Source organism: Budorcas taxicolor, chromosome 1, assembly GCF_023091745.1.
Source record: "Budorcas taxicolor isolate Tak-1 chromosome 1, Takin1.1, whole genome shotgun sequence".
Classification (NCBI taxonomy): domain Eukaryota; kingdom Metazoa; phylum Chordata; class Mammalia; order Artiodactyla; family Bovidae; genus Budorcas; species Budorcas taxicolor.
Genome location: NC_068910.1, coordinates 131,670,696 through 131,685,374, shown reverse-complemented (window position 1 = coordinate 131,685,374; position 14,679 = coordinate 131,670,696). Strand labels below are relative to the sequence as shown.

The 14,679-nt window shown below is 39.8% G+C and overlaps 1 protein-coding gene across 1 annotated transcript in view; it reads right to left on the bottom strand.

Moving 5' to 3' along the window:
* The window catches only part of SLC49A4 (solute carrier family 49 member 4), a 98,711-nt gene that overhangs the window by 49,034 nt on the left and 34,998 nt on the right, over positions 1 to 14,679 (bottom strand). The window contains exon 4 of the mRNA XM_052638365.1: positions 1,578 to 1,707. Within this exon, the coding sequence (XP_052494325.1) occupies positions 1,578 to 1,707 (130 nt within the window). The remainder of the gene's footprint in view (positions 1 to 1,577; positions 1,708 to 14,679) is intronic.

Below are 14,679 nucleotides of genomic sequence, written 5' to 3'. Positions count from 1 at the left end.
GAATTTTCCACAGTTTATTGTGATCCACACAGTCAAAGGCTTTGGCATAGTCAATAAAGCAGAAATAGATGTTTTTCTGGAACTCTCTTGCTTTTTCCATGATCCAGTGGATGTTGGCAATTTGATCTCTGGTTCCTCTGCCTTTTCTAAAACCAGCTTGAACATCTGGAAGTTCACGGTTCACGTATTGCTGAAGCCTGGCTTGGAGAATTTTGAGCATTACTTTACTGGTGTGTGAGATGAGTGCAACTGTGCGGTAGGTTGAGCATTCCTTGGCACTGTCTTTCTTTGGGATTGGAATGAAAATTGACCTTTTCCAGTCCTGTGGCCACTGCTGAGTTTTCCAAATTTGCTGGCATATGATGCTTTCTAAGGCCCACTTAACTTCACATTCCAGGATGTCTGGCTCTAGATGAGTGATCACACCATCATGATTATCTGGGTCGTGAAGATCTTTTTTGTACAGTTCTTCTGTGTATTCTTGCCACCTCTTCTTAATATCTTCTGCTTCTGTTAGGTCCATACCATTTCTGTCCTCTATCTAGCCCATCTTTGCATGAAATGTTCCCTTGGTATCTCTAATTTTCTTGAAGAGATCTCTAGTGTTTCCCATTCTGTTCCTTTCCTCTATTTCTTTGCATTGATCGCTGAGGAAGGTCTTCTCATCTCTCCTTGCTATTCTTTGGACTCTGCATTCAGATACTTATATCTTTCCTTTTCGCTTCTCTTCTTTTCACAGCTATTTGTAAGGCCTCCTCAGACAACCATTTTGCCTTTTTGCATTTCTTTTCCATGAGGATGGTCTTGATCCCTGTCTCCTGAACTATGTCAGGAACCTCCATCCATATTTCTTCAGGCACTCTATCTATCAGATCTAGGCCCTTGAATCTATTTCTCACTTCCACTGTATAATTATAAGGGATTTAGTTTAGGTCATACCTGAATGGTCTAGTGATTTTCCCTACTTTCTTCAATTTAAGTCTGAATTTGGTAATAAGGAGTTCATGATCTGAGCCACAGTTAGCTCCCAGTCTTGTTTTTGCTGGCTATATAGAGCTTCTCCATCTTTGGCTGCAAAGAATATAATCAATCTGATTTCGGTGTTGACCATCTGGTGATGTCCATGTGTAGAGGGTTCTCTTGTGTTGTTGGAAGAAGGTGTTTGCTATGACCAGTGTGTTCTCTTGGCAAACCCTACTAGCCTTTGCCCTGCTTCATTCCGTATTCCAAGGCCAAATTTGCCTGTTACCCCAGGTTTTCCTTGACTTCCTACTTTTGCATTCCAGTCCCCTATAATGAAAAGGACATCTTTTGGGGGGGTTAGTTCTAAAAGGTCTTGGAGGTCTTCATAGAACCATTCAACTTCAGCTTCTTCAGCATTACTGGTTGGGGCATAGGCTTGGATTACTGTGATATTGAATGGTTTGCCTTGAAACGAAGTGGCTTAGACAGTAAAGCGTCTGCCTACAATGTGGGAGACCTGGGTTCAATCCCTGGGTTGGGAAGATTTCCTAGAGAAGGGAATAGCAACCCACTCCAGTATTCTTGCCGCCCCCCCCGCCAAAAAAAATATTTACCTTAATAACCTACAAAAGCTCCGTCGATAACTCAGCCGTTGGCTAGCTGCAGCAACACTGGGAGGAAGAGGTGGCCGAGGTGGGAAGTAAGCTAGAGTTGCAGAAAATAGTAAGCAGACACCTCCAAATTCTGAAAAACAAAACAAAAAAAGTAAAATGTTAATCAGACAAACACAAAAAGTTCAACATTTCAAGTACTTAACAAATATTTATCGAGCATCATTGCAGCTTTAGATACATTGTTATTGTTGCTCGGTCACTCAGTCCTGTCCAGTTCTTTGCAATCCCATGGACTGTAGCATGCAAGGCTTCCCTGTCCTTCACCATCTCCTGGAATTTGCTCAAACTCGTGTCCATTGAGTCTGTGATGCCATTCAACCATCTTGTCCTCTGTTGTCCCCTCTTCTCCTGCCTTCAATCTTTCCCAGCATCAGGGTCTTTTCCAATGGGTTGACTCTTCCAATCAGATGGCCAAAGTATTGGAATTTCCGCTTCAGCATCAGTCTTTCCAATGAATATTCAGGGTTGATTTCTCTTAAGACTGACTGGTTTGATATCCTTGCAGTCCAAGGGACTCTCAAGAGTCTTTTCCAGCACCACAGTTCGAAAGCATCAATTCTTCAGCGCTCAGTCTTCTTTATGGTCCAACTCTCACATCTGTACATGACTAGTGGAAAAACCATAGCTTTGACTATGTGGACCTTTGTCAACAAAGTAATATCTCTGCTTTTTAATACACTGCCTAGGTTAATCATAGCTCTTCTTCAAAGGAGCAAGTGTCTTTTAATTTCATGGCTGCAGTCACCATCTGCAGTGATTTTTGGAGCCCAGGAAAATAAAGTCTGTCACTGTTTCCATTGTTTCCCCATCTATTTGCCATAAAGTGATGGGACCAGGTATCATGATCTTCGTTTTCTGAATGTTGAGTTTTAAGCCCATTTTTTACTCTCTTCTTTCACCTTCATCAAGAGACTCTTTAGTTCCTCTTTGTTTTCTGCCATAAGGGTGATGTCATCTGCATATCTGAGGTTAATCTCTCTCCCAACAATCTTGATTCCAGTTTGAGCTTCATCCGGCCCAGCATTTTGCATGATGTCCTCTGCATGCAAGTTAAATAAGCTGGGTGACAATATACATATATAGATATATACAGATATATCTATAAACGTATATACGGATAAATACAGATAAGCAAATAGTTATACACAGATAAGTAAAATATAGTACTTGCCTAGACAAAACAGCTCAGACTTGTGAGAAAGATTGACATGCAAAGATATAACTTTCAGCAGGTAAGAAGTCGTACAAGGAAATAAGTATGGCAGACTTATGGTATGGTACACTACATAAAAAGAGGATTGAAGCAGTAAACAAATGTTACTCTACGGAGAAAACCCATTAAAAGCCAACAGTATTATCTATAACAGAGATCTTTAAACAGGCCTAGGATGATTGTTTTATAAGCATAGTCCTCAAAAATAAAGACTAGGCTAGAAAATTGGTAAGACTAGGACAGGAAAAGGTTTGTTTGATCAATGGTAGGATATTCTAATGCTTTGTGTAGAACAGACTTAATATATAGGCCTTACGGAAAATCTGAACAAGACAGGGAAGCATCCAAAAAAAAAAAAAAAGAAACCAAGAGACAGAGAGCAAAAGTTAACAAACACAAGACTAGCTAATGTAGGCTATTAAACAATCAAAGGGCTTCCCTTGTGGGTCAGTGGTAAAGAATCTGCTTGCAATGCAGGAGCCACAAGAGATGCAAGTTTGATCTCTGGGTTGGGAAGATCCTCCAGAGAAGGGCATGGCAACCCACTTCGGTATTCTTGCCTGGAGAATCCCATAGACAATGGAGCCTGGTAGGTTACAGTTCACAGGGTCACAAAGAGTCAGACATGACTTAGCACACACATGCTCACCAAACAATGAAAAGTACAATAAACAACTAATCAATCTTAGTTTGGGCACCATTATAGAAGGCAAAGTTCCTAGGACTCCTGAGCTTTCCCTCCAGAATTCTGGCACATGGAAGTCCCAGCTTTTAACTGTGCTCAATTTAGTAGAAAAGCATGACTCAAATAGAAAAGTCAGGAAACCTTGGAGTATAGACCAGTATATCCCATTAATTAACTTATAAACTGAATGAATTCCTTACTCTTTCTGGGTCAATAAAGGGAACAGACCAAGTGATTTCTAGATGTTCTTTCAGTAGGATAATTCTAACTCTAGGGCTATATTCTTAGCAAAACAGTACAATATTTCTATAAGACACTAACCACAAGCAATGTCTTTATTTTTTAGCAATCTTAGGAACAAATTTAATGCATTGTTTTAATTTACAGTCCTTTTAATTATGAGTAAAAATGAATAAGCATCTTCCATATGCTTAGTGGCCATTAGTATTTCTTCTGTGATTGCCTTATTTGTATTCTTTGTCCATCTTTCTACTGGCATTTTTTACACAGCTTCACTGAGATATAATTCATAAGATATAGAATTCACACATTTAAAGTACATAATTATAAAATACAGAATTCACACATTTAAAGTGCATAATTCTATGAGTTTTACAATCATCACCACAAGTTTAAACTTTTCCATATCCTCCAAAGAAACTGTCAGTGAGTTCAGTCGCTCAGTCGTGTCTGACTCTTCGCGACCCCAAAAACTGCAGCACGCCAGTCTTCCCTGTCCATCACCAACTCTAAGAGCTTGCTCAAACTCATGTCCATCGAGCCAGTGATGCCATCTCACCATCTCATCCTCTGTCGTCCCCTTTTCCTCCTGCCTTCAATCATTCCCAGAATCACGGTCTTTTCCAATGAGTCAGCTCTTCATATTAGGTGGCCAAAGTATTGGAGTGTCAGCCTCAGCTTCAGTCCTTCCAATGAATATGCAGGACTGATTTCCTTTAGGATGGACTGGTTGGATCTCTTTGCAGTCCCAGGGACTCTCAAGAGTCTTCTCCAGCACCACAGTTCAAAAGCATCAGTTCTTCAGTGCTCAGCTTTCTTTAGAGTGCAACTCTCACATCTATACATGACTACTGAAAACCATACCTTTGACTAGATGAACCTTTGTTGGTAAAGTAATATCTCTGTTTTTTAATATGCTGTCTAGGTTGGTCATAGCTTTTCTTACAAGGAGCAAGTGTCTTTTAATTTCATAGCTGCAGAGCCCATCTGAAGTGATTTTGGAGCCCCCCAAAATAAAGTCTCTCACTGTTTCCATTGTTTCCCCAACTGTATACCATGCAGGGATGGGACCAGATGCCATGATCTTCGTTTTCTGAATGTTGAGCTTTAAGCCAATTTTTTCACTCTCCTCTTTCACTTTCATCAAGAAGCTCTTTAGTTCTCCTTTGCTTTCTGCCATAAGGGTGGTGTCATCTGCATTATCTGAGGCTATTGATATTTCTTCCAGCAATCTTGATTCCAGCTTCTGCATCATCTGGCCCACCATTTCACATGATGTACTCTGCATAAAAGTTAAATAAGCAGGGTGACAATATATAGCCTTGACATACTCCTTTCCTGATTTGGAACCAGTCTGCTGTTCCATGTCCAGTTATAATTGTTGCTTCTTGACTTGCACACAGATTTCTCAAGAGGCAGGTACGGTGGTCTGGTATTCCCATCTCTTTAAGAATTTTCCAGTTTGTTGTGATCCACACTGTCAAAGGCTTTGCTGTAGTCAATAAAGCAGCAATAGATGTTTTTCTGGAACTCGCTTACTTTTTTGATGATCCAGTGGATGTTGGAAATTTGATCTCTGGTTCCTCTGCTTTTCCTAAATCCAGTTTGAACATCTGGAATTTCACAGTTCATGTACTATTGATGCCTGGCTTGGAGAATTTTGAGCATTACCTTACTAGTGTGTGAGATGAATGCAACTGTGTGGTAGTTTGAATGTTCTTTGGCATTGCCTTTCTTTGGGATTGGAATGAAAACTGACCTTTTCCAGTCCTGTGGCCACTGCTGAGTTTTCCAAATTTGCTGGCCTATTGAGTGCAGCACTTTCACAGCATCATCTTTTAGGATTTGAAAGAGCTCAACTGGAATTCCATCACCTCCACTAGCTTTATTCGTAGTGATGCTTCCTAAGGCCCACTTGACTTCCCATTCCAGGATGTCTGGCTCTAGGTGAGTGATCATACCATCATGGTTATCTGGGTGATGAAGACCTTTTTTGTATAGTTCTCCTGTGTATTCTCGCCACCTCTTCTTAGTATCTTCTGCTTCTGTTAGGTCCATACCATTTCTGTCTTTTATTGTGCTCATATTTGCATGAAATACTCCCTTGGTGTCTCTAACTTTCTTGAAGACATCACTAGTCTTTCCCATTCTGTTGTTTTCCTCTATTTCTTTGCATTGATCACTGAGGAAGACTTTCTTATCTCTTCTTGCTATTCTTTAGAACTCTGCATTCAAATGGGTATATCTTTCTTTTTCTCCTTTGCATTTCACATCTCTTCTCTTCACAGCTATTTACAAGGCCTCCAAAGACAACCATTTTGCCTTTTTTGCATTTCTTTTTCTTGGGAATGGTCTTGATCCCTGCCTCCTGTACAATGTCAAGAACCTCCGTCCATAGTTTTTCAAGCACTCTGTCTATCATATCTAATCCCTTGAATCTATTTCTCACTTCCACTGTATAATTGTAAGGGATTTGATTTAGGTTATACCTGAATGGTCTGCGGCAGTTTGAGCATTCTTTGGCATTGCCTTTCTTTGGGATTGGATTGAAAACTGACCTTTTCAGTCCTGTGGCCACTGCTGAGTTTTCCAAATTTGCTGGCATATTGAGTGCACCACTTTTACAGCATCACCTTTCAGGATTTGAAATAGCTCAACTGGAATTCAATCACCTCCACTAGCGTTGTTTGTAGTGATGCTTTCTAAGGCCCACTTGACTTCACATTCCAGGATGTCTGGCTTTAGGTGAGTAATCATACCATCGTGGTTATCTGGGTCGTGAAGATCTTTTTTGTACAGTTCTTCTATGTATTCTTGCCACGTCTTCTTAATACCTTCTGCTTCTGTTAGGTCCATACCATTTCTGTCCTTTATCGAGCCCATCTTTGCATGAAATGTTCCTTTGGTATCTCTAATTTTCTTGAAGAGATATCTAGTCTTTCCCATTCTGTTGTTTCCCTCTATATTTCTTTGCATTGATCGCTGAGGAAGGTCTTCTTATCTCTCTTTGCTATGCTTTGGAACTCTGTATTTAGATGCTTATATCTTTCCTTTTCCCCTTTGCTTTTCGCTTCTCTTCTTTTCACAGCTATTTGTAAGGCACAAAATTCTCCAAGCCAGGCTTCAGCAATATGTGAACGATGAACTTCCAGATGTTTAAGCTATTTTAGAAAAGGCAGAGGAACCAGAGATCAAATTGTCAACATCCGCTGGATCATGGAAAAAGCAAGAGAATTCCAGAAAAACATCTATTTCTGCTCTATTGACTATGCCAAAACCTTTGACTGTGTGATTCACAATAAACTGGAAAATTCTGAAAGAGATGGGAATACCAGACCACCTAACCTGCCTCTTGAGAAACCTATATGCAGGTCAGGAAGCAACAGTTAGAACTGGACATGGAACAACAGACTGGTTCCAAATAGGAAAAGGAGTATGTCAAGGCTGGATATTGTCACCCTGCTTATTTAACTTATATGCAGAGTACATCATGAGAAACGCTAGACTGGAAGAAGCACAAGCTGGAATCAAGATTGCCAGGAGAAATATCAATAACCTCAGATATGCAGATGACACCACCCTTATGGCAGAAAGTGAAGAGGAACTAAAGAGTCTCTTGATGAAAGTGAAAGAGGAGAGTGAAAAAGTTGGCTTAAAGCTCAACTTTCAGAAAATGAAGATCATGGCATCCAGTCCCATCACTTCATGGGAAATAGATGGGGAAACAGTAGAAACAGTGTCAGACTTTATTTTGGGGGGGGCTCCAAAATCACTGCGGATGGTGACAGCAGCCATGAAATTAAAAGACGCTACAAAGCCACAGTTATCAAGACAGTATGGTACTGGCACAAAGACAGAAATATAGATCAATGGAACGAAATAGAAAGCCCAGAGATAAATCCACACACATATGGACACCTTATCTTTGACAAAGGAGGCAAGAATATACAATGGAGTAAAGACAATCTCTTTAACAAGTGGTGCTGGGAAAACTGGTCAACCACTTGTAAAAGAATGAAACTAGATCACTTTCTAACACTGCACACAAACTCCTGTCCATCGAGTTGGTGACGCCATCCAGCCATCTCATCCTCTGTTGTCCCCTTCTCCTCCCACCCCCAATCCCTCCCAGCATGAGGGTCTTTTCCCTGAAAATGTGGGAAGATGTGGATTAAAGATCTAAATGTAAGACCAGAAACTATAAAACTCCTAGAGGAGAACATAGGCAAAACACTCTCCAACATAAATCACAGCAGGATCCTCTATGATCCACCTTCCAGAATTCTGGAAATGAAAGCAAAAATAAACAAATGGGATCTAATTAAAATTAAAAGCTTCTGCACAACAAAGGAAAATATAAGCAAGGTGAAAAGACAGCCTTCTGAATGGGAGAAAATAATAGCAAATGAAGCAACTGACAAACAACTAATCTCAAAAATATACAAGCAACTTACGCAGCTCAATTCCAGAAAAATAAACGACCCAATCAAAAAATGGGCCAAAGAACTAAATAGACATTTCTCCAAAGAAGACATATGGATGGCTAACAAACACATGAAAAGATGCTCAACATCACTCATTATTAGAGAAATGCGAATCAAAACCACAATGAGGTACCACTTCACACCAGTCAGAATGTCTGCGATCCAAAAATCTGCAAGCAATAAATGCTGGAGAGGGTGTGGAGTAAAGGGAACCCTCTTACACTGTTGGTGGGAATGCAAACTAGTACAGCCACTATGGAGAACAGTGTGGAGATTCCTTAAAAAATTGCAAATAGAACTGCCTCATGACCCAGCAATCCCACTGCTGGGCATACACACCGAGGAAACCAGAATTGAAAGAGACACGTGTACCCCAATGTTCATCACAGCACTGTTTATAATAGCCAGGACATGGAAACAACCTAGATGTCCATCAGCAGATGAATGGATAAGAAAGCTGTGGTACATATACACAATGGAGTATTACTCAGCCGTTAAAAAGAATACATTTGAATCAGTTCTGATGACATGGATGAAACTGGAGCCGATTATACAGAGTGAAGTAAGCCAGAAAGAAAAACACCAATACAGTATACTAACACATATATATGGAATTTAGAAAGATGGCAATGACGACCCTGTATGCAAGACAGCAAAAAAGACACAGATGTGTATAGCGGACTTTTGGACTCAGAAGGAGAGGGAGAGGGTGGGATGATTAGGGAGAATGGCATTGCAACATGTATACTATCATGTAAGAATCGAATCGCCAGTCTATGTCCGATGCAGGATACAGCATGCTGGGGGCTGGTGACCCAGAGAGATGTTATGGGGAGGGAGGTGGGAGGGGGGTTCATGTTTGGGAATGCATGTACACCCGTGGTGGATTCATGTCAATGTATGGCAAAACCAATACAGTATTATAAAGTAAAATAAAGTAAAAATAAAAATTAAAAAAAATAAATTAAAAAAATAAATAAATAAAAAAGACGCTTACTCCTTGGAAGGAAAGTTATGACCAACCTAGATAGCATATTCAAAAACAGAGACATTACTTTGCCAACAAAGTTCCATCTAGTCAAGACTATGGTTTTTCCAGTGGTCGTGTATGGATGTGAGAGTTGGACTGTGAAGAAAGCCGAGCACCGAAGATCTGATGCTTTTGAACTGTGGTGTTGGAGAAGACTCTTGAAAGCCCCTTGAACTGCAAGGAGATCCAACCAGTCCATTCTAAAGGACATCAGTCCTAGGTGTTCACTGGAAGGACTGATGCTGAAGCTGAAACTCCAGTACTTTGGCCACCTCATGCAAAGAGTTGACTCACTGGAAAAGACCCTGATGCTGGGAGGGATTGGGGGTGGGAGGAGAAGGGGACAACAGAGGATGAGATGGCTGGATGGCGTCACTGACTCGATGGACAGGAGTTTGAGTGAACTCCAGGAGTTGGTGATGGACAGGGAGGCCTGGCATGCTGCAATTCATGGGGCAGCAAAGAGTTGGACACGACTGAGTGACTGAACTGAACTGATACCTGAATGGTCTAGTGATTTTCCCTAGTTTCTTCAATTTAGGTCTGAATTTCACAATAAAGAGTTCATTATCTGAGCCACAGTCAGCTCCCAGTCTTGTTTTTTCTGCCTGTATAGAGCTTCTTCATCTTTGGCTGCAAAGAATATAATCAGTCTGATTTGGGTATTGACTATCTGGTGATGTCCACGTGTACAGTCTTTTCTTGTGTTGTTGGAAGGGGGTGTTTGATATGATCAGTGTGTTCTCTTGGCAAAACTCTGTTAGCCTTTGCCCGGCTTCGTTTTGTACTCCAAAGCCAAATATTACTCCAGGTATCTCTTGACTTCCTACTTTTGCATTCCAGTCCCCTATAAAGAAGAGAACATCTTTTTTGGGTGCTAGTTCTAGAAGGTCTTCAGAACTTCATAGAACCATTCAACTTCAGCTTCTTCAGCATTACTGGTCAGGGCATGGACTTGGATTACTGTGATATTGAATAATTTCCCAGCCCTATGCAATCATTAATCTTCTTTCAATCTCTATGGATTTGAGTACTGTGGACATTTCTTACAAATGGAATCTCATAATATGTAGTCTTTTGTGATTGGCTTCTTTTACTTAGCTTATTGTTTTCAAGATTCACCTATGCTGGAGCAGTACTTTTTTGCCAAACAGTATTCCATTGAATGGATATATCACATTTTAAAATCCCCTTAGTTAACTGACATTTGGATTGTTTCTACTTTTTGACTGTAATGAATATAGTTACTCTGAATATTTGTGTACAAATCTCTGCATGGATGTATGTTTTCATCTCTTCAGGCATATACCTGAAATGGAACTGGTGGGTCATATGGTAATCTATGTTTAACATTTTGAGAAACTGCCAAACTATTTCCAAAGTGGTTGTACCCTTTTATATTGCTACCAGCAGCGTAAGTGAAAGTGAAAGTGAAGTCGCTCAGTCGTGTCCGACTCTTTGAGACCCCGTGGACTGTAGCCTACCAGGCTCCTCTGACCATGGGATTCTCCAGGCAAGAATACTGGAATGGGTTGCCATTTCCTTCTCCAGGGGATCTTCCCAACCCAGGGATCAAACCCAGGTCTCCAGCATTGCAGGCAGATGCTTTAACCTCTGAGCAGTGTATGAGGGTTCCAATTTCTCCACTTCCTCATCAACACTTATTACTATATTTTCCATTTTATTGATTATAGTCACCCTACTAGGTTGTAAAGTTTATCGCGTTACAGTTTTGATTTGCATTTTCCTAATGACTAATGACAATGAATATCTTTTCATGTGCTTGTTGGCCATTTGTATATCTTCTTTGGAGAAATGTCTATTTCAAGTCTTTTGCCCATTTGTTAATCAAACTGACTTTTTGTTGCTGGATTCTAAGAATTTTTTAAAAATATATTCTGGATACAAGTTCCTTATCAGATATATGATTTACAATTATTTTCTCCCACTCTGTGGGTTGTCTTGTCATTTTGTTGATGGTATCTTTTGAAGCACAAGATTTCAGTTTTAATGAAATCCAATTTTTCTATTTTTCTCTTTTGCCATTTGTACTCTCAGTGTCCTTTTTAAAAAGGATTCACCTAACCCAAGTCATGAACACTTATGCCTATGTTTTCTTCTAAGAGTTTATAATTTTAGTTCTTACATTTAGGTTTATGATCTATTTTGAGTTTTTTTTTTAATACATGGGGAAAGGAAGGGATTCAAATTGATTTTTTTGTATGTGGCTATCCAGTTATTTTTTGGGGCTCCAAAATCACTGCAGATGGTGACTGCAGCCATGAAATTAAAAGACACTTACTCCTTGGAAGGAAAGTTATGACCAACCTAGATAGCATACTGAAAAGCAGAGACATTACTTTGCCATCAAAGGTTCATTTAGTCAAGGCTATGGTTTTTCCAGTGGTCATGTGTGGATGTGAGAGTTGGACCGTGAAGAAAGCTGAGCACTGAAGAATTGATGCTTTTGAACTGTGGTGTTGGAGAAGACTCTTGCATGTCCCTTGGACTGCAAGGAGATCCAACCAGTCCATTCTGAAGGAGATCAGCCCTGGGTGTTCATTGGAAGGATTGATACTGAAGCTGAAACTCCAGTACTTTGGCCACCTCATGCGAAGAGTCGACTCATTGGAAAAGACCCTGATGCTGGGAGGGATTGGGGGCAGGAGGAGAAGGGGACAACAGAGGATGAGATGGCTGGATGGCATCACTGACTCGATGGACGTGAGTCTGAGTGAACTCCGGGGGTTGGTGATGGACAGGGAGGCCTGGTGTGCTGCGATTCATGGGGCCACAAAGAGTCGGACACGACTGAGCGACCGAACTGAACTGATCCAGTTATTCCAATATCACTTTTCTTTTCCCTTTGAATTGGCTTGGCACTGTTGTTCAAAAGTCAATTGACTATAATATGAAGTTGAAAAGTCATTTCACTATAAATGTAGTGGTGTAATTTTTGGAATCTCACTTCTGTTCTGTTGATTTATATGTCTGTCATTATACCAGTATCAAGCTGTTTTGATCAGTGCAGCTTTGTAGTAAGTTTTGAAACTGGGAATCGTGAGTTCTCCAATGTTATTCCTTTTCAAGGCTGTTTTGGCTATTCTGAGTCCCTTGCATTTCCATACAAATTTTAGGATGTTTGTCAATTTCTGTAACAAAGGCAGCTAAATATTAATTGAGATTGCATTTAATTTGTAGATACATGTGGGTAGTATTATATCATCTTTAATATTTAAACTTCCAACACATGAACAGGATGTCTTTCCATTTCTTTAGGTCTTCTTTAATTGTTTCCAACAGTGCCTTATAGTCTTCAGAGTGCTAGTATTATGCTTATTTTCTTAATTTATTCCTGAATATTTTATTCTTTTTGAGGCTATTGCAAATGCACTGTTTTCCTAATTACATATTTGGACTGTTCATTACAAGTGTATAGAAATACAGTTGATTTTTATATATTAATCTTGCATCCTAAAACTTTTTTTTTAGCATAAGCTTGTTTGTTTTTGCTGAATTTGTTTTTTAGATCTATTAGTCTTTTTCAGTAATTTACAAAGGATTTTTATATACTCAAGATCATGCCATTTTCAACAGAGATAGTTTTACTTCCTCCTTTCTGATCTAGATGACTTTTACTTCTTCTTCTTACTCGGTGATCCTGTTCTCGGTGGTGGGGGTGGGGGGATGCATTTAGTCTTTGACCATTAAATATGATCTTATGTATGTGTTTTTCATAGATGCCCTAATATTACTAGGTTGAAGGAGTTCTTGTCTATTTCTAATTTGGGGATGTTTTTGTCTTTAAAGGGTGCTGGATTTGTCCAATGCTTTTTTTGCCCCCATCCATTAAGATGATCATATAGTTTTTCTCCTTTATTCTATTAACATATTATGTTAACTGGATTTTGAATGTTAAACCAACTTGTATTCCAGGAATAAAACCCATTTTGTGGTGGTGTATAATCCTTATTATGTTACTGGATTTGTTTGCTAGTATTTTGTTCAGGACTTATGTGCCTATGTGTATTGGTCTACAGCTTACTTATAATGTCTTTGTTTGCAATAATTTTAGTTTAAGAATCATTAATCTTTTAAGGTCATGATTCTAGGTAAATTATTTTTTCATAGAAAGAAGGGTCATGGGACATGATCTCAGGAAAACAAATGGGAAAATATGAAAGCACTGAAGCAATAGCTGGAAGCTTTGAATAGGGATTTCTGCTTGACAGCCTGGGAGTCATTAGCCAGAGGATGCAGAGCATTAATACATGCCCAGTAGGAGAAGGAAATGGCAACCCACTCCAGTGTTCTTGCCTGGAGAATCCCAGGGATGGGGGAGCCTGGTGGGCTGCCGTCTATGGGGTCATAGAGAGTCGGACACGACTGAAGCGACTTAGCAGCAGCAGCAGCAGTGCCTAAAATCCAGGCATTGAAAAGACACAGCAACTGCCTAAGCGTTCAATAAAAAGAAATGATATAACCAAAATAAAGTTCAACATTTGTTTTACCTACTTTTGGTTTTATTATTCTTACATTTCAGCTTCTTTCTTTAAAAGGAGTGAGTCATCTACAGGGAGCTTTATTTACCACCACCACCTCTAATTTCACTTTTATCCCCTCCACATCAGATTTCTGAGATATAAGTTCCATCATATAGCTCTCTAGTGTAGAAGTCCCTGGAGCGTGGCCTTTGCCTACAACCTGGTGAACTTCCAACCCTTTACCTCTGCTTAGAAGGCTTGCGTGGCTGACTTACCTCTCTAGCTCCACCTTTCACCACTCTCACCAGATCTAAGCCCTTCTATGAGGGACACCTTAACCCACTTGAACATTCAGTGAACACCTGTGAAGCTCTTAGTTTTGATTATCACATTCCTAGTGAAGTCTTCCCTGACTCCTCAACTTCTCCCCAAAGCCAGGTCAGTTAGGCTTCCCAAGCTCTGTATACCCTTATTTACATTGAAATGATCTCATCAGTGAACTTGCCAATTCCCAGTGCTTACCATGATGTTTGGTACACAGTGAAACACTTACAAAAAGTTTTCTGAATGCAGAAGGAAATAATGAACAGGCATACGGGGAGAGGCAATATACTTAAGATTTAAGAGTGGACTAGGGCTTGAGTCTAAAATAAACAGAAAGGACCTAGAAAATGTTTCGAAAAGGTCAAAATCCCTTATTAATAGACTAAACATACAGAGAGTAGGAAATGAAAAGGAAAATCATGGGTGATCTACGTTTATGAAGTTAGAGAACATGGCCAATAAAAGGAAACTACAGGGAAAAAAAAATGGACTTAACACCTACCGATAGAGGCTTAACAAATATGTATCATGGATTGTTATGTTCAGTTTTTCACACTGATATTTAGAAAAGACACTAGACAA